General features: G+C 37.3%; 1 protein-coding gene across 2 annotated transcripts in view; it reads left to right on the plus strand.

Annotated features, from left to right (window-relative positions):
• KANSL1 (KAT8 regulatory NSL complex subunit 1) overlaps nucleotides 1-19,846 on the plus strand; it is a 153,079-nt gene that overhangs the window by 116,334 nt on the left and 16,899 nt on the right. Inside the window, exons 6-12 of one of the 2 annotated variants that reach the window (XM_058181970.1) lie at nucleotides 6,486-6,543; nucleotides 7,898-7,990; nucleotides 11,756-11,853; nucleotides 12,587-12,779; nucleotides 14,398-14,560; nucleotides 17,688-17,873; nucleotides 19,508-19,669. In XM_058181970.1, the coding sequence (XP_058037953.1) occupies nucleotides 6,486-6,543; nucleotides 7,898-7,990; nucleotides 11,756-11,853; nucleotides 12,587-12,779; nucleotides 14,398-14,560; nucleotides 17,688-17,873; nucleotides 19,508-19,669 (953 nt within the window). The remainder of the gene's footprint in view (nucleotides 1-6,485; nucleotides 6,544-7,897; nucleotides 7,991-11,755; nucleotides 11,854-12,586; nucleotides 12,780-14,397; nucleotides 14,561-17,687; nucleotides 17,874-19,507; nucleotides 19,670-19,846) is intronic. The other variant, XM_058181971.1, reaches the window with a different exon arrangement.

Below are 19,846 nucleotides of genomic sequence, written 5' to 3' on the forward strand. Positions count from 1 at the left end.
TTTACAATAAAATTCATTTCTAACATACAGCCCATGTTTTACGGCAGCAAAGAGTCGTAATGCATAAAAAAAGCATTCAAATTTCAAAAAACAATGTTCATTTATTTTTTAATCCCAGTTTCTCATGGAACTCCTAGGGACCTCTTAACAAACACCTCAGTTTTGTAGAACTCCAGTTCAGAAGGTGTACTTTACCAGTGACCTTCTAAGCCACCTTTGTAGCTTTCATTTGCATTAATCCTGAGTTATCCTTCCCCAACTTGAGAAAAATTGTCAAGCAGAAGAGTTCTTGTTGAATAAACAGAATCTTTAATTGTATTATAATGGAGGAATATTAAATTGAAATCCAGATATCAAAAAGAGTTTGAACTCAATCATAGAACAAGTGCTTTACATATAAAAAGTTCCAGGTTTTGTCCTTGTATTTTCACACAGGCCCTGGACATTTTCTGGCTAAAATTCTGGAGAGCGACTATTCATCAGTGTCTGCAGTAGTGGTATTTAATAGGTCCACCGAGCTGATTCCATGTAATGCAGTTTCCTTTGTCACTGTTAGCTGATAAATCTCAGTCCATTGTAAATCTTTCTAGATGATTAAGTTTTCCATGGCTTATAGTTGTCAAAGACTCTTTGTCCTGTGGTTGGAGGTAAACTGCAAGATCTCTCTCTTTCCCAAAACTTCTGTCTCTTAGAATCAGGTCATTTTAAATCTTGCACATGGATCTAGCTTTGGGAAACTTTGAGAAGGCATCTTCCAGTTTTTAATGGTTGTTGTCCTGGGAGTAATCCAGTCTTTTGGCTAATAAACCAAAAACCCCCAATATACATGCTTACATATTCACATGCTTACATGAAACATGTAAATAGATGTTGGATCTATGCATTGTTTATTCAAATTACAAAAATATGTTAGCTTTAAAAACATGAGAATTATTTTTTATTATGAAAATTTGCCCTCTCTGACATTTTCTTTTTTTTTGAAACCACTGCTGTAGCCACCAAAGAAGTTGCTTTGCCAAGTTTATACAGTAGCCACAACAAATAACTGCTTGAAACTGATTTTATACCATAAAGAACCATCTGCCCATTGAAGTCAATGAACTGAGTTTTCATTCCAAGCTCTTACAAGGTATTTTCCTGGACAAGATCAGTGCAGTTACTAAATTAGTAACATGGTTGTTAACTGAATCTAACTTCTCCATTGATTTTTTTATCAGAAAAGGTGACCACATGACCATTGGACACTGCAACAGTTTTAAATACATGCTAGTTGCTAAGCATCTGTCTTTTGGTCACGTAACCATAGGTATGTTGCAACATGTGGAGAGCAGTCATAAGTCGCCTTTTCACTTTGAATGATCTCTAAATGAATATTTATAAATTGAGGACTATGTGTAATTGTGTAGATTAGTGAGACTGAATATGTTAAAGATAAACAGCACCAGGCAAGCAGCTAATTTTGTAAAACTGCAATGTTTATGGTAAGTGAAAAGGAAGGTAAATTACTAATCCTAGTTGTATTGAATAAAATTTAGATTTAACTCAAAAGCAAATAGTACAGTCTGAAGTTGAGTTTCTGAGATGTGTCTTAGAATAGAATTTTTAGCAAGGTCTTATTGTGAATGGAATTGCTATGTACATTTTATGTGATGGTGAACCTTTTCAGTACCGAGACCCCAAACTGGAATGTGTGCGCATATGCGCATGCTGGAGCGCCGGAAACCCGAAGACCAGCTGGCTGGTGCATGCATGCCTTTTTGGGGGCTGTTTTTCAGATCAGTTCGCCAGCGCACAAGTGCACGCTGGAAACCATAAGAGCAACTGGCAATTGCGCGCGTGCCATAGGTTCGCCATCATGGTTATAGAAGACATATGCATTATTTTGTTTCGTGTATGCATAAGGTTAAATCTGTATCTAGGTCTTAGCTACTTTAGTGTCTTCTAAATGTGTTCAGTCTGGTTAGATTTCCTAGCTACTGATCAGACTAAAGGTGAAAGTAATTGAAACCCAACACACCTAGTACGTGCCAGATTTCAGAAGTTTGCTTACATTTGATCATACTTGAATCTTATGGTGAAGAAGCTGTCATTGACAAATGTGTAATTGCACTAAATAGGATTGAATTGAGCGTGAGCAAATCAGTCCATTTCTGGTTTGACATATATTAAGCAATGCCCTAGTTCAAGGGTCTGCGACCTTAAACACTCAAAGAGCCATTTGGACCTGTTTCCCACAGAAAAAAAGACACACCGGGGCCACAAAACTTGGCTGGGTGTAGCCAACTCAATGTAACTCACTCCCACCCAGTCACATGACCCCATAGCCACGCCTACCCAGCCATAAAACCATTCTCTTCCCCCTCTCCCCCTTTCTATATCTCTCTGTCCCTCTCCCTATCTTCCCCTCTCTCTGTGTGTCACTCTGTGTGTGTGTGTGTCTGTCTCTCTCCCACCTCTCTGTGTATCTCCATGTCTCTTTCTCTCCCCCTCTGTGTATCACTCCATGTATGTCTCTATATCTGTCTCCCCCCCCCCCCGTGTGTGTGTGTGTGTGTGTGTGTCTTGGAAAACCGTGGCTGGGCCAAGCCAGCAAGTTCTTCTTGGGGCACTTCGCTACTCCTTTTATTTTTTCTTTTTGGAAATCCAGGCTGGCTGAGGAAAGATCACCAGCAGCAGCGGAGGCTTCCCTTTGAGCAACCGTCCTCCTAGTTACCCCATTCCTTCTCCTCTTGTGACCCCTTGGTCAGCTGTGGCTGAGCCAGGAGTGTGCGCACGCATGGGGAGACCTTCTGCAACCAAGTGCCAAAGCACAGCAAAGGCGCACACACTTAAGGAAGGTCTTAACAGGATGCGGCTTCTCTCCTGCACTGAGGCTCCAGCCATCGCCTTGTCCTACCCCTGGCAGCTTTTTGGCCGAGCACAGATGGTACGAACTCCAGCCCAAAGCGGCAGGAAGCAAAGGCTCCCTTATGCGCAAATGTGGCACGAAGGCAAGTACAGGGCCGCTTTGCTCCTGCACTTTCTGGCAATCCTCTTCCTCTCGTGACCCCCTGACCAGCTGTGGCTGAGCCGGGAGTGTGCACACATGTGGGGAAACCCTTGTTAAGCGATGGCCACCCACCCTGCATGCACCTTTCCTGCGCTTTGGTGCTGACTTGAGGAGGGTCTCCCCGTGCATTTTTTATTTTAATTTTAATTGTTTTACATTTATACCCCGCCCTTCTCCGAAGACTCAGGGCGGCTTACAGTGTATGTGCATGCTCCCAGCTCAGGAGGAGGAGGAGGGTCGCCCGAAAGGAAGCCTCTGCCATGGCTGGTGATCATTCCTCAGCCAGCCTGGATTTCCAAAAATATCCATAAAAGAAAAAAGGGGCAGGGGGTGAGGCCAACCAGTGATGGGACAGGGAGCCACAGCAGAGGGCCCAAAATGCCACATGCGGCTCTGAAGCCGCGGATTGCCGACACCCGCCCTAGTTTTACAATGAATTACAATTTTTACATTTTGTAAAAATATACATCACAGTATGCATTTTAGCCAGAATTATTTTCAATATATACATCTTTCAGGCTACAATAGTGTATTTTAATACATGTTATACTAACAGACATTCAGGAAAAGCAAATCTCAAATTCTGATTGTAGATTACCCTGGCTGATGGAAATTGCATCTCTTTTGCTGGAATTTATCTAGGAATGTAGCACTTAGACTTATTTACTGCTTCATAGTGTTTTACAGCCCTTTCTAAGCACTTTACACACACACACACACATCCAAATCTAAGTCCTCACAAATCTCTAATTTGAACCAGTGTATGATTTCCTTTGTATTTTAGACTAATTATTGTGATGGCCCCATAGATGATACTTTTTTTCTCATTAATTGTATTTACATCTCAACTTTTCTCTAAATGTTCAGGAAGGCATACTTTTCACAAGCAAAGGACAATTAGCCTGAGGAAAAATGGATGATCCACAAACATTTAGTGAGATCATTGAGGACTTGAAGCTGGGTTTCCTTTACCCAAATTCACCACTTTAGGCAATACATTATACAAATTAAAAGGCATTAGTCAACCGGTCACACAAGTATGAAAAATAATTGACAAACAGACATGTTGACTGCTAACTATATAGCGTTGATAGAGAACATTTCCCCTTCAAATGGTATGATAGTGGCTTTAATATACATGCTCCATATATACCAAAGTGTAGCTATGGCATTGATACATTATGTGCCGTTGAAGTTGAATTCCACAAATGCAAATGGTTTGCAAGCTGTTGATGATTCTGTTCCAGTTTACATTATTTTATTAGATTGGCAAAAGATCTGGAACTTTGAATGGAACAAAAGCTGGAAGTTTTTGCTTTGGGAAAATATTTTTTGTCAGCCCAATATGAGTAGTCCCAAATTAAGTATAGACTTATTTCAACATAGAAAAAATAGGGATGGAAGAATTTTTGAAGTCTTTGTTAAACATTCATATATTTGTAATAAATGGCCTGGGCGGGTATTTTTTTTAGTGAAATTTGCTTTCTTCAAACTTTATTTGTATCGGTTTTGTTTAGTCTAGATAAGAGAGTGCATATCTGGGCAGGTAAGTTGCATCTGTTAACACTCTAGTGAAAGGTCAGGTACAGAGTTTGGAGTGCTTCTGGATCCATTCTTGGCACTGGAATCACATATGGCTGCTTGGGAGATGATTAAGAAAGCTTTTTGTTAGCTAAATGTGGTAGCTAATATATGAATCTATTTAGAAAGCATTAATTTCCTGTGGTCTGTTAACTTCTAATACAAATTTATCAAATTGTGTTGTATCTTGGGCTGCCTTCAAAATGCTTTGGAGGTTTTGATTAATCTAAAGTGCAGTTAATAAGTTTTATACAGAACCTGATAAAATGTTTATATGATGACTGGGCTTTGTTAAGTACACTGGATTCCAGTTAGTTTCCAGATCCAATCAAAATGTTTATGAAACCACTGAAAGTCCTTTATGTTTTGAAGCCAAAACATCCTGCCTAAAATATATATCGTAGGTCAGAAGCAGGATTTGTCAAAGGTGGGATATGAGGTGTTAAAATTTTTCAAAGAAATGTATGGACATTGTTAGCTGGTGATAAGCAGAGACATCAGGCATTAGAGATATTAATGGTTGTTTTGAAATTGTAAGTGTCATACTAGTGCAGTGTCATTGATAGGAATCCTGATGTTTACCGAACATTGTAGAGCATTTGGGCTTTCTCTATAATGAGTTATTATAGACAGAGATACATCATATGATCTGGTTGCCATTTTGTATGACATCCTGAGGTAGTGCAAACAGATTTTAATTATGTAGATGAGAACTTTGCCAGGAATAATACTTGCAAAAGTTTTGTTCTTATTAACAGAGAAAAAAGTCTGTTTCCCATTTCTCTATCCTTCAAATAGGCAAATGAGTTAGAAGTTAGATTTATGAGCTGAATGTTTTTAACCTCTGATACATAAAATGGGAAGGGCTGATTCCTGGTGTTGGCATCATTGGCAAAGCCCATAATTTGACAAAACAGCCACTACTGGCTCCACAAACTGCTATTGTTACTGCTTGTTTGTGTCCTTTATATAAGAATAAAAGTACAGGTAGTCCTTGCTTACAGATTGTCTCATTTAGCAATGGTTTGAAGTTAACAATAGTGTTCTTTTTTTAAAAAAAACCATGTTTACGACTGTTACAGTGTTCTTGTGTCATGTGATTGCCATTTAGCCACTTCACAACTGGCATGCATTTATGATCATCACAATGTCCCATGGTCATTGCTTGCTTCACAACCAACTTGTGACAAGCAGAGTTAATACAGAAAGCTAACATAAAATCCTACATCAAGGTCACATGATTTTCCACTTAACAACTGAATTGCCAGTCCAAATTGCAGTTGCTACTTCTAAGCAAAAAGAACAAACTTATACTTTCACTTTGAGGGATGGGCACATTGACAGTGGTAAAGATTATGCAAAGTATTTAAAGGCTGTGCTTTGACATTATAAACTACCCACAGTTGCCATATAGTTGATAAATAAATTCATCAATCAATACATTTAATAAATAATAATAATATAAATAATTGAATTCTTTTGGTCTTTAAACTTACAAACTTAAACTTGCACTAGAAGTGGTGGTGAAGACTGGTAGTTTAGAACTTTTTACAAAGTACTCCAGAAATTATGGTGTTTCTTTAGTTGAATGAGAAGAGTCTGTAACTTGGATGTTTTTGGAAAATAAACAAAAACTTTTTTTAAAGCCATTGTCCATAGCTTTGTATTTTGTATTCTGTGATAACAAAAGTATTTGATTTTGATACAGAAGTTATCTAAAAGTCGGTACATCCTACAAACCTACAGTTTACCATAGCTATCATATGTGTATATAATCCTTTTTAATTTGCACTTACTATTATAGATTTAGTAAAAGAACTTCTACATAACATGTAACTTGATTTTTCTATGTTAGAATGCTGAGGATTGTTACAAGATCATTTTTGAGAGATGTAAAAATGTCTCATATTCAGGTTTGTAGTACTAATATTTAGTGCATATTAGTTTAAAATTTGTTTGTTGTTATAGTGCATAGTTTGTCTCTTTGTACATATACATGCACACATACACTATAAGTGATTAATGAGATCCAAAAGTTTTCATAATGTGACATAGTAAAAAGCAATTGATAATGTCTGTATAACTAGATTAAATGGGGTAAGGGAGAACCCAAAAATAGTTTCAGAAAATTATATATTAACTAAAGATCTGTTCAGGCATGGGCTATTTTTCCTTGGGTGGAGACCATTATATTTCTTCCATGAGATATTGGGTGCGTCTGGGATTAACTGGATTTTCTCATTTTTCTGGGTCTTAAGGGAGGAGTAAAAGATAATTTTAATATTTTAAGCCCAAGGCATACAACATGAAAGCAGAATTGAATTTCTGCAAAGTTATCAGAGGTTTTAGGAAAATAGGAGCTGGAACACTTTTTGACATTACCTCTTCAGCCCTTGCAGGCTGAACTCTTTTGAAAAAAGTAGTGGAAAAATGGTGCAGTCCAGGGGACCAAAAACATTGACTGTCATTATCTTTTTCTTATCCCATTGACTTTGGCTTTTAACTTTATTAGCAGGTGTCAGCATTAAGTACACTAGGCTGATCCCAGTTATGTATGGTTAAATGGGAGACTATCAGAATACCTTAAGGTTGCCTGCTGTGGATTCAGAAGACAAAAAAATATTTTGGAAGAATGGAATGACAAACCAATTCTGTACAACATTGTTTGAAAGAAAATGACAGGGGGGAATCTGTGTAATGGAATCACGCTCTACTCAAAGGAATCATTTTAATTTTTTTATTAGTAGTAGTAGAAATAGTATTATGTGCAGTGATTTCAGAATCACCTTGCTTTTCATAAAATTAATAGCTCAATCCCTCTTTTAAAAGTTTTTTACAGTTAGTGCTATAGATGAATTCATTTCTATATATGCACGTAATTTGCAGGGAATACATTACCTGTTAGAGCAAAAACTGTTAGTTTTCTAACATTTTCAAGCTGGTGTATGTATTATATTTTTCCTTCCCTTCCCTTTTCCAGTCCTCAATCGTACAGTATAATTCTTGAATATGATTAATGCTAGAATGGATGTCTTCACTAATTTGAATTTTTCAGAACAGGAATTTTAAGTCAAGCAGCACAGTAAAGATAAAGTTGCTAATTAGTAGAAAAGAAAACAGAAAGAATCTTACAGGAGAAAAGGGAGGATAGGTACAAAGAAACAAAATATAATGAATTAAATGTAATGGTAGATTTTATTCTTGGCATAGTCTGAAAGAGAATTTGGCCTGACAAAGTGCAATCATCTTTTTCCATTTCCCGTGCAGGGACTGGTACAGCTTGGTGAGGTGCCGCCTTCTGACTCTGTATTAAGTGATTCAAGCGTTGACCGCAAAATGGAACCTGGAATTGACAGACTGGTAAGTAATAAGAGTCGGGGGAGTATTCCTTGGGGTACTTTTCTTTTATCATCGCCTCTTTTCCTGCTGATATTATATTGCTGTATTTTATTTTATTTTATTTTATTTAGAATTTATTTTATTTATTTCCTAGTTGTGTGTGTACAGAGAAACCAGGAAATAAATAAAATTCAGCAATATAATCTATATATTACAGATTTCATAGTTGTATAAAGAAAGAAGACTGTCCTTCTGTTGCTGTTTTTCCTTTTGTCCCAATATTTGAAGAATTCCAGGTTAAGGTTAGCTTTCTGCCCCGTAGATGCTTCCAGAAGTCACCTATTTACCTAAATTGGCATCCTCAGAGACATGTTTCTAAGATAGCATATTATTGAAGGCTATAGAGTCGTACTTTATTAGAAGTTGTTTCAAAATTCCTGAGCACTAGAATAAAATAATTATTTTTATTTTTAAAAATACTGGTCTGCCAAAATATAGTACCAACTTTCAATTTTTTTTAAAAAAAAAAATCAAAACATTGTGAAACAAGTACTTGTGATGCGTCTGCAGACAGAATTAATTTAAAAGTGGATGAATAGAGAAAATACCAGATCTAGAAGTTGGCAGAAACCTAGTAAATGATTGCGTAAGGGATGAGATACAGTTGTTCACTCTATAATTTCTGGAAGAACATAGGTGAATGCATTCCACATTTCAGATTCAAGGGCACCAGGTGCTTTTAGTGTGGACTGAAATATCAATATTTTTAGGTTCTGGCATCTAAGGTTTACTCATAGATGACTAGGAACTGGAGACCTTTCTATTCATGAGTTGATATCTCTCAGGAAGGCTTAGGAAGTTAATACAGTAGAAGTTATTCTTCGTGATTTTTAAAGGAATGCCTGTATTTGCTTTGCATACAAAAGGTCCCAAGTTCAGTCATGGTTACTTTGGTAGCAGACATTTACTTGAAAGCATGAACAGTAAATAAATAGTTACATACTGTCTGAGTAAAATAAGCAAGTAAGTGCCATATAAAGATAATGCATGCTTGCCCAATTGGTCTGATTCTGTAAAGCTTTTACAATTGCTTTAGGTGGTATAATAATGTCTGTCAATTGCTTCTGATTTAGGCAAGTTTCATGATTGCAGTCATGTAAAATTGTTTTCACAAATTTCTTTCATCGGAAAGCAGAAACCTACTTGTTTATGTGGCCTATTTGATCAGAACCGGCACTGTCTTTCTAGACTTTCAGATAAGAGTTTCCTTAGTCTGACCTGGATATGTCACTTGGATGTGTACAAAACACCTTCTGCTCTAAGACCTTCTGTTTAAAGCAGACTGGGCTTCTTAATCAAACACTGCCAATTTTCATTTTTTAATTCCTTGAGAAAGCTTTATCTTTTGTGGCGATATTGCCAGCAGTGAACTAAATTACGGGGCCAAAGGTGGAAGTGTTGAGAGGGAAGACACAAAATTAAAGGTTCTAAACTAAAGATGAAAGATCATGTTAATTGCCATTTGAAGTACCAGTCTAAATACTACAGATACTAAATACACACAGGAAATACTAAAAACTTGTATTTGTTGGGAGAGCTGGATATAATCTATATCCGATAGATGTAGTGGGTGTTTTGTACACCTCTGTGTTACATACTTCATGAATCATGTAGTAGATGTCTATACCTGAAATGTCTCGAGACATCAGTTTTGATTTTCCAGAGTATAAAGGAAAAGGCTTGTCTGCAGTTCATGAAAACCGCTCAGAGGGCAGTACAGCTTTGATTAAAATTATGTCTCTGTCCATCCCTTTCTCCAGCAGGGTGGGACCAGCAGTGTGGGGATTGACTTTGTCTGTGACTAATGGGATCGAGTCTGCTCGGCTGTTAAGCACCTCCTCTTCCTGGTGCTTCCCAGCTTTCAGACTCGATCTGACTGGGACAGACGCTTTTATCTGAGCTGCTGCTTCCCTTCAGATCTGTCTTAGAGGGAATTTCCCATTGCAAGCGCGGTCTGGCTGCTGGTCCCACCGAACTGAAAGGTAGGATCAGTGTCCATTTACCCTTAATTCTGTGTCTTTCCCCCTTGTCCCTTTTACCTTTGGCCATATAATTTGATTTACGACTGGCAGTATTACTGTAAAAGATAAAGCTCACTAAAGGAATTCAAAATTTTGTTTTTGCTCCTTACTTGCCTTTGCAAGGCATTCTAAATGCCCCTATATAACATTATACTGTGTAGGAAATAACAGCAGATTCAGTTCATAGAAAATAAGTTGGTAGATTGCATATGGTTCTTTTTCTTCTCCTCGGAAAAAGTTTTTTCTCATCTTAGAGTGTTTCGGATTTGTTTTTGTTAAAACTTTCAAGCTTTCAGTTGCTTTAAATGCCCTTCATTTTTATCAGGTTTAACATTTAATTCATAATAAAGCAAAGTATAATTGGTGCTTGTGATAAATGCATTCATCTTTAAAGTCTCAGTAGATTCTTTGTTATATGCAGAACCTAATATGACTTGCTCTTTTTCTTGGTCCAATTAAATTCTCCTCTTTAAAGAATGCTTTTGGGGAGGGCTAAAAGTCTCTTTTAAAACCCCAGTCTTCCCTCAGTGTATTCATTTTGAGTTTTGAGTTGAATAAAATGTTTTTATTACATCCTTGTAATACTAACTCAAAGTTAAAGATAAGCTACAATGTTATTAATCATAAATGTGTAAACCAGTGCTGTATTTCAAATAGCCTTTCTATTACGATTGATAGTTTTATTGGACCCTTCTCAACATTCTTCACAGGTATAAGAACTAGAAACTTGGTTTTAGGATTAATTATAAAAGACTAAACTTTCAATGGTATACCAAATATACGCAGGAAAGATATTTAATTGAATGGAAAAAATGGATTGATTATCTACAAAATAGATATCAGATTAAGAAATATCAGATTGCCTTTGAATAATTAGAAAGTTATTTTATGTAATGGGGAGGGGGTTGGGAGACGAAAAGCTTTGGATGTGGTTATTTGGATTGGAAGGGAAAATTTTATTCTATGTTTGGTTTATGTATAACTTTACCTTGTGATTGACCCGGGAAGCCGGGGGGTGGGGGAGGGAGGGGGGTGTTTTGTTTTGTTTTTGGGAGGGAGGGGGAAAAAAGGGGGAAAAATGTTTTTGTTTTTTTAAAACTCTTTCAATAAACTTTCAATGGTATAAATTTAAATATGGAATAAGAATAGTAAAAGAATATAGAGCCTCTGTATCAAGTTTAGTAAATTATTTAGAAAACGTACAAAGTATGTTTGCATTGTCTGGGTATTTCTGTCTGCACCAGTCTATACATTTGAAGGTTTTCCATAGACAAAAGTCCCCACTAGTGGAAACTGATTTCCATATGAAAATATGGAATTTTAACCGAATTTTAAAACGAGATGTGCTTGCCCATCATTATGTCTAGGTTGGAAAAACTGTTTTAAAGTAGATGATCAGAAGAGCATCTGTGAAGATACAGAAAATGCTGTTCCTTTAATTGTCTCCGAGTTAATGGATCTTTGAAATCATCTCGCTATGTTCCAGCCTATTGTACTGTTCGTTGCTGAGTTACAGCTATCATACAATTTGTATTATGAAGTACTCTTGGTTCCCAAATGCTGCTGGTGATTTTAGAGTTTGTCATATTAAAGAAAAAGAAGATATTGATCAGAGAGTTATATAATTTAACAATAATTTTCTTTCTTTCCTCCCTGCTTCTTTCCCTTTCTATTTCTTTCATTGGTACACGTGCATATTTCCCAGTCATCAGAGAACCTTGATATAACCATTAGTAATACTCAAGAATCTCTAACTGCCAAAACTTGTGGAGTGCCGAGACCAGTCAACGGAGTCATTAACACGTAAGGTCCTTGTTAAACCTCTTCTTAAGAAAATATAACCTCTAGAAAGGTACTGCTGAATGGCCACCCTTGAAAGTACTTAGGCTTATAAGTGTATATAAATCAAGCCAACTCTGATAGTATCTATTCAGTATGTCACTTGTATCTTTGCTAGAAATCTTAAAAATAAATAATTTAGCAAAATGTAGAAACTTCTGAGCAGAAATAAGTGAAAGGTCTTTTCTCAATCTGCTGTTCTCTAGATGTATTAGACTATAATTATAACTTTCAGCAAGCTGGCTCAGGAAGCTGTAGACCAGCTAATCTAGAAAACCCATTGGGATGAGAAAGTAAAAAGTGATGGAAAGTTAACAGGAATGAATCTACTGGAAAGCTGGAGCAGGCATTGTGTGCAGAAGAATGAGATAGAATAATAGGGAAAAAGTGTGGATGAAAAATGTAAGCCAGGAAGACGTGAGAGACTGTAATGACAAAGAAAAAACAGTAACTGACATTTTCAGATAATGAAAAGCTGGAGAGCTGCTGACAAGTTATGTTTACTGACTCTAGCCTAACCTGGTATCAAAGAAGAATTTTGGGGGTACTAATCTTAGTTTTAACTCTTTATTATATGCATGGATTTATTAGTTTGCCTGGTCAAATGGGCTGCCGATTTTAGGAAGTGAAAATCTGGCCCTGATTAATAATAGAGAAGTAGAAATACCTAATGTGCTGTATTTCCATTGTTGGACAGTTTGCAGCCAGGCTTGACAGAGCATACTCAGGGAGATGGCTCAGATGCTGAGGAGCTGTTGCGGAAAAAGCAGAGATTAAATATTTCTTCAATTCCTGATGGAACCTGTGTGGCAGCTCGCACACGCCCTCTTCTCAGCTTCAAGAAGCGGAGGCTTATTCGACCCAGCAATCTGATTCCACTATCCAAAAAGGTCTGTCAATGAATAAGTTAAGGTAGTAAAAAAATGGAGAAAGAGAAATCTTGCACATATATGAGATTACTAACAAATTGTTTTACATATTGTTCTTTTGCGACATAGCATTATAAAATCTGCTTAGAGTCTTTCTGATACTCAAATAAAGTGCATTTATTGGTCTTCGTGTCAGTGAAACCCCCCCCCCCAATTAAATGAGTTTGGCATTGAGTAGGAAAGACTTGAGAAAGTTACATTTTAAATCTTTGGAGAAAGCTATGTTTTAAATCTTGAATAGTTGGCTGTAGAAGTGGGCCGAGGAAGGTGGTTTAATTTCCCTTCCACTATGCATACTGCTTTGAGAGGAAAGATTCACATTTTTAAACACTCCTTTTTATTTCAGTTTAGTTTAGTTTTAGATTTCTTAGTTTAAAAATGTTTAAATGGCTACAATGTTCAGTATGCTAAATTCAGAATCAGTTCTAACTTTTGTGTTTGAGTTCATTTCATGAATTACAGTTATTAACTGTTGTTTTTAAAAAGGTCTTTTGTTCGTTCCTCTCCTCTCCCCCATAGTTTAAAAAATGGCTAATCTAGGAATTTAAGGAAGTATATGCACTTTCAGCCAGACTGATCTGTTTCAGTGGAATAGTCTGGTAGACTAACAGTTTAGGGCAAATATGCTATTGATACTCAAGAAATTTAAATTTGTACACCTAAATAGAAGACACAGTACACAAAATGTAAACCTCTAAAAAAAACCAATTTTTATATAATCACTCTAAGCTACATCAGTATTGAAGACAAAAGTGTCATGGTGCTAATTCTCTGATGCAGAAAAAAGGCACTTTTTTCCTAAGAACAAAAGTTTTACGTATCTTACTTTGAGGCTATATTATTATGGATATTGAAGAAGGTTTGTTTACTTGTTTTTTGTTTTGTTAATAGGAACATTAGTAGGATGAAGTACCAATACTGATAATTATGTTTCGGTGGACACTTTGGAATTTGTGAATAGCAAATATTCTGTTATTAGATAATCTATAAATAATAGTTTTCTATCCTGGACAAATTCTGTGAAAAGAGAGGCAACTGCAAAAGCTGAAGTACAAATAGTTTGCCCAAACAGCAGAGAAAACTCAACCCTCCCATTCTTTATACCTATAGTTGACCTTCTTAGGCAAATTCACAGAGTCAGTCTCTCACTCATCCATCCTGTTCCTTTTCCACTCCCATCAGTTCATCTTGAAGGCTTTGTATAGTTCACTATGTACAATAACCCAAATCATATACTTTCTCTTTCCACTCCATTGATTCTACAATGAAATCAATTTCAATTTTCACTGGATAATTTCTCTAATCCTTTCCTGACTACCCAGAGCCATCCTGAGGTTTCCTTCCTTACCAAGCAGTGGCAATTAAGCATGTTTTATGTTTTCGGCAGCCAAGAGTACCTCAAAAACATTGGTCTCTGACCACCCCTGATAGCCCATGTCATGAAACTTTAAGTAATTCTACAGAATGAAAATAGTGAATGATTGAAGACCACGTGCTCAGTTTGAAACAAACTGCAAGTTGATGCCTTCTTCTAGATTGATGGATTCTAGCACTTTTCCCTATCTCATCCTATGTCTAGGTTTATCGTAAACCACAGCGGTGTGGTTGTGATGTGAACTCTTTGTGTGTTCTCTGTGACTCTCGAAGCTCAATGCCTTCAGAAATCCAGTATGAAGCCCCTTTGATGGAGCGTCTCTCACAGTTGGATTCCTGCATCCACCCTGTACTTTCATTCTCAGATGGTAAGAATGACCCCATTAGCAGATGTGAGTAATAAGAAGCTAAACAAAAGTCAGCTTCTCATTCCAAGCTAGCTCAGAAGCCATATCTAGGCAACAGTAAGATCTCTACTTTTATCCTGTCTTACATAGGATGCTGGCTTTAGGATGATCCTTTGGAAGCAGAAACCAAATCTTTTTTTCTTTTTGCTTAGATCGTAGAGAGAGATAGGCAGCCACAGGGGGATAATAGAGGCTGAACGATTTTGGATAAGAGAGGATCTGGAAAGGCATTTACTTTGGCTCTCCTAAGGTATAGAGCTACTTTGGCACTAATGTTAGGCATCCCTGACCTAATTATCTAAAGGGCTGCCTGACATGCACTGCTAGAGACTAGTAGATAGAATTTAAACAACAATTGGGCATCTTCCCCCCACCCTCCTTTCCCTTGCCCTCATCCTGCTTCCATATGTGAGGTTGTTAATGAATGTTCTGCCCTCGTCTGGATGATTTGATATGTGACTGGAAATTTCCAGATGACGTAATAACGTCATAACAACCTTGGTGAAAAGGATATTAATCAGGTCTTTAAAACAGCTAAGATAGCGCCATCTGGGGTTCTTGAGAGAAAGCTGCTGCTCCGAAGCATTTGGTCAGGGAGGGAAAAGGCTGTCTTGGCAGGTCACGATGCTGTTTTGGTGCAGTCAGCTGTTGGCTAGCAATAAGAAGGAGGAAAAGTAAACTGAATTATCAATTGGATGGTGTAGTCAGATGGAAAAATTGCTCGTGTTTCTTCAACAATGCACTTCTCTCTTCGGTATATATGCACACAGGTAGCATTATTTTACCACTACAGTGCAGCCTTCTTAGCTTATATACATTTTCATGGTTTCCATCATTTGTACTATATTAGAAGTTGCCAGAGTAAAGGCAGGAGATTTTTGCTTGACAGGTTGATTTGAATTTTTCTACTGAATGTGTTTTACTTTTCAGCTTCTTAGCCTGTTATCCAGGCTGTTTTTTAATTAATATCTGGATTCATCCTCTTTCATCAGCTGTTTCTCAGTATCCAGCTACCTTTCCTATCTTAAGCACCGCTCCTAGTTTTATTTACTTGTGTGTTGCCCATTTATGGAATACTCTGGGCAGGTAACTTATTTTCCAAACCCAAGAGTTGCAACTATTTCTATACTGTGACTGTCCTTGACTTTGAAGTATTATGCCAGGGATGCATTCTAAACATGGTAGGCAATGGCAGGGCAAAAAGTTAAAATGAATTTTATTTCATTTACATTTGCAATAAGAAAGCATTAAACATAATTACTGCCTAGACATATACTATGGAATTTTCACCATGTTAAAAACCACTGTTAGCTAATCTGCAAGAAATGCTCAGAATGCTTTTGTTTAGGGGTTATCTGTGGATAGGATGTGGTCATGCATCCTTCAGTTGTGTAAATGCTCTAAACAAAGGTACACATTTTGCTTTTAACTAGGTGTGTGTGCGCGTGTGCGCGTGTGTATACAACTCATACATTTTCATGCTTTCTTTTACTTGTTGAAGGGATCCTACATACTTACCACACATTTTCTAATACCTTGCCTTTCAAGTTGCCTGCACCACCAGCCACATTTCTCCAGGCCATAGGTGATGTTTCTGGTTTCTGCCTCTGTTCATGATCGGTCCATTTTACCCACATACAGAAATTACCAAACAAAAAGGAAAGCGCTAATTACAAATTGGAAGTATGTTCAGGTTGCTACTGGATAGACTAGGATTATGTGTGTATTGGGTGAAAATAAAGATCTTGGTTTGGATAGATGATGAATCAGTGTTGTATTTGAGAAGTGATCGAATTCTTCATATAAGCGGAAATGCTCTTTTAACTTCTTGTTTCTTCAGAGATGTTAATTCATCTTCAAAATTTTATTGTAGGGCAAATTTACTGTCATTTATGTTATTTAGTAATATCCTCATTTTAATTTAAGGGGCACTTAATATTTATTTATTTTAAGAAACAAATCTTATTTTGGATTTTAACAAAACGTTTTAATTGCTCTCAAGTAAAATGCAACTTGGGATAGAAATTTAGGACTTTGGAATTTTTTCCAGAGAAAGCAGTTTTAGTTGGAGAGCTGGAGTAGCTGCTTTTGCTGATGTTGTTGGGCCTCTACAAACAAAACTGTTGTGTCCTAACTGGAGGTGGAGCAGGCTCAAAGAGAAGGATTATTTTTCCTTTCTCTACAGGTAGTCCTCGACTTATAACAATTCATTTACTGACCATTCAAAGTTACAATAGCACTGAAAAAGTGACTCATGCCTTTTTTTTTTCAGTTAGACTTTGTAGCTTCCCCATGATCTTGTGATCAAAATTCAGATGCTTAGCAACTGCTTCATATTTATGACCATTGCTGTTGTCCCAGGGTCATCTGATCACCTTTTGCAACCTTTTTGACAAGCAAAATCAATGGGGAAGCCAGATTCACTTAATAACCATGTTCCTAAATTATTAACTGCAGTGATTCACTTAACAACTGTGGCAGGTTGTAAAACGGAGCAAAACTCAGTGAGACATTATGTCTCACTTAACAACAGAAATTTTGGGATTAATTGTATCGTAAACTGAGGATTACCTGTATTTATTTTCTACTGTTTCCGTCTCTAATGGGAAATCCCTTTAAGCAGTTTATAAATAAAAAGAACAAAACATAAAACTAAGAATGTGAGAATAATATTTTATAAAATATTTGACAGAGACAATGTAATAATCCAGTGGCTTTTCTTTTGGTACCTGTCCGGAGGTGGGGTAAAGGCCCATGTTCCCCTAATATATTGTTGCTGAAGGCTACCTTAGTTCAGAATTCCAGTTGACTCAAGAAATCTGGAGGGCACAGTGTTAGGATAGCTGCTGTTAAGCAAATATTGGTGATTTCATTACTGGGTGAAAATAAAGAACTCCATAAATATTGCTTTTTTGCCTCTAATGGATGGATTTTTGATCCATGTTACTATAAATCTCCAAATTTAGGTTTAGATAGATTTTGAACTTTGTTCTGCATTCACAATAGGCCATCTTTATTTTGAATAATGTCTGATAAATGCCTTCTTTTGGTTTTGTGTTTGTCTATGTGTGTATTCGTTTTTGTGCAGATGTGCAAGTAGGCTTACACCTTCAGGGCATGACAAAATCCCACTTGCAGTACAAGCCCTCTGAGAAAACCAAACCTCCAAAAAAGTTCACATTGAAGCACCGATCCACCGTGCCTGCCAGCAGTCTGTCTGACTCCATGCGCAAAGACCGTCACAAACTGGTTAATACCTTTTTAGCAACAGCCAGTAAGTGCCTTCACTGATTTTAGTCTTTAATTGGCAGGAATTATCCATTTGGTCCTGCAGAGTCATTTATGTGTATGGCTTAAAGTGAACCAGGATTCCACTTTGAAATGTGATTAATGCTAGTGCTCAGCCTGGAAAAGGAAAACAATAAATAAGAGACTGCCTGTGAGAATACATTGAGTATTTGGGCCTCCCATAATAATAATACACAAACTCTGGCTTTAGGCAGAGCTTCCAGGATTACAGGCCACTTAGAGGCTCAGCTCTACTTTCTCCCTTTGGAGGTATAATTTCTAACAGTAAGTTCTCTTTTAGTAGTAATTTAATTTAGCTTTTAAGAAGGAAAAAAGAGGGTTAGTTTCAAAGAAGAGCCGCTTGTATTTAAACTTCTAAAAATTCATTTGTGCAAATAATAATTAAGCAGTGAAGAAAACAAAATAGGCAAGTACCCATGGTCCACCAATGCTTATTGAAATGAAACTTAGGCTCTTGTTTCCATCCTGATTTTTGCAGTGTCTAAGCGAGTTAATGATAAGGAAGACTTAACTTCATATTAGTTGAAAATAAAAAACTAGTGTGAATAACTGAAGGAATTAAACATGTAACTCTTTTGGAAAAATTATGTTGCAGAGAGGAATAATAAAAGTAATGTTTAATATTAAAGAGATAAGGGTGTCCCTTATTCTGAGCCAGGTCATTGCTCCATCTAGCCTAGAGTTTTGTGTATTCTGGCATGAAAAACACTACTTCTGTTTGACAGCCTTTTTTATCTGGAGATGCCAAAGATTGACCTATGATTCTGAGCATACAAAGCATGAGTTTTGCTATTGAGCTTAACAACCTCCCCTCCCTTTCCCTTTTCTTACAAAATAGAAGCAGATTAAGTTTCTGAAATACAATGTTATAGACTCTTTGACCAGGAAACATTTTTTCAAGAAATTTGGAAATTGTGTTGGCGCGTGAGGGAGCTGATTATTTAGTATTGGCTACTGCTGTGGGAAAACCACAATGATATATGTAGAACGCAGTCATTCTTGAATGCTTCATGGTTATGGTATGTGTTGTTCTGGAACTGAAAACAATTAAACATGGATTGTATGTTCCTAAATAAGCAAGAGAAAATATATTTGCATGCGTGGACACATGTTTATTCATACTTTTTGAGTGGATTGTCTGCTTCGAGCATCATGAACACTACAGTATATAATTGATAAACTGCAAAGGTAGGTTTAATACTTGAAATAAAACAAAAGACAAGTACTGCTGCTCTTGATTTTTGAGATTGTTCTGCAGTGGTCAACTAGCACCATCTGTAATTGCCCCTTGGCTCTCTTTACAGAATATATTTCACACAAACATGTGGGCCAGAATGGAAGCCAGCATGTTAGAAGCCTTGGCAGGGCTGGGTGCAGCTCAAAAGTTCTGCACTATAGTAGGCCTTGCAAACAGGATGGATGGATGGATTTTTACCGCAACCACTAAATTAATAGGGTTGTCACCCAAAGGCAGTTGCTGCCAGTGACTCTTTATGTTGTTCTGGCAATCATGCTTGTATGGCTGCTGGGTCCTGAAAGGCAGGAAAGAGAGGTGAAAGCAGGGCATTTTCATGGCTCTCTTTCTGTTCCACTCCTCAGCTTGCTCACATCACAAAATCGAGCCAGACAAGGCATACAGGCAGTCCTTAAACGATGTGAGGGCTGCTCCCAAGGCCGAGAGAGCGCCAGAGCGCTCACTTATCCTGACGGCAGTTCATGAGAGAAAGCGATTGCGGGACAGCTCCTCCGAGAGAAATGAAGGTAGGCTGGCCCCAGCCAGGTCTGTCGGGGCGGGGCGGGGAGCTTGGGCTCTGCATTCTGCTCCCCATCTCCCTTTCGAGATGATTGCTTTCTGTTTCTGGGATTTAAAAGGGGCAGTGGTATCATCTGCCATGGGCTCTCTCTTGTGTGCTTTAACAACTTCCTCCTCTAGAGAAG

This window comes from Ahaetulla prasina, chromosome 4, assembly GCF_028640845.1.
Source record: "Ahaetulla prasina isolate Xishuangbanna chromosome 4, ASM2864084v1, whole genome shotgun sequence".
In the NCBI taxonomy this organism is placed as follows: Eukaryota; Metazoa; Chordata; class Lepidosauria; order Squamata; family Colubridae; genus Ahaetulla; species Ahaetulla prasina.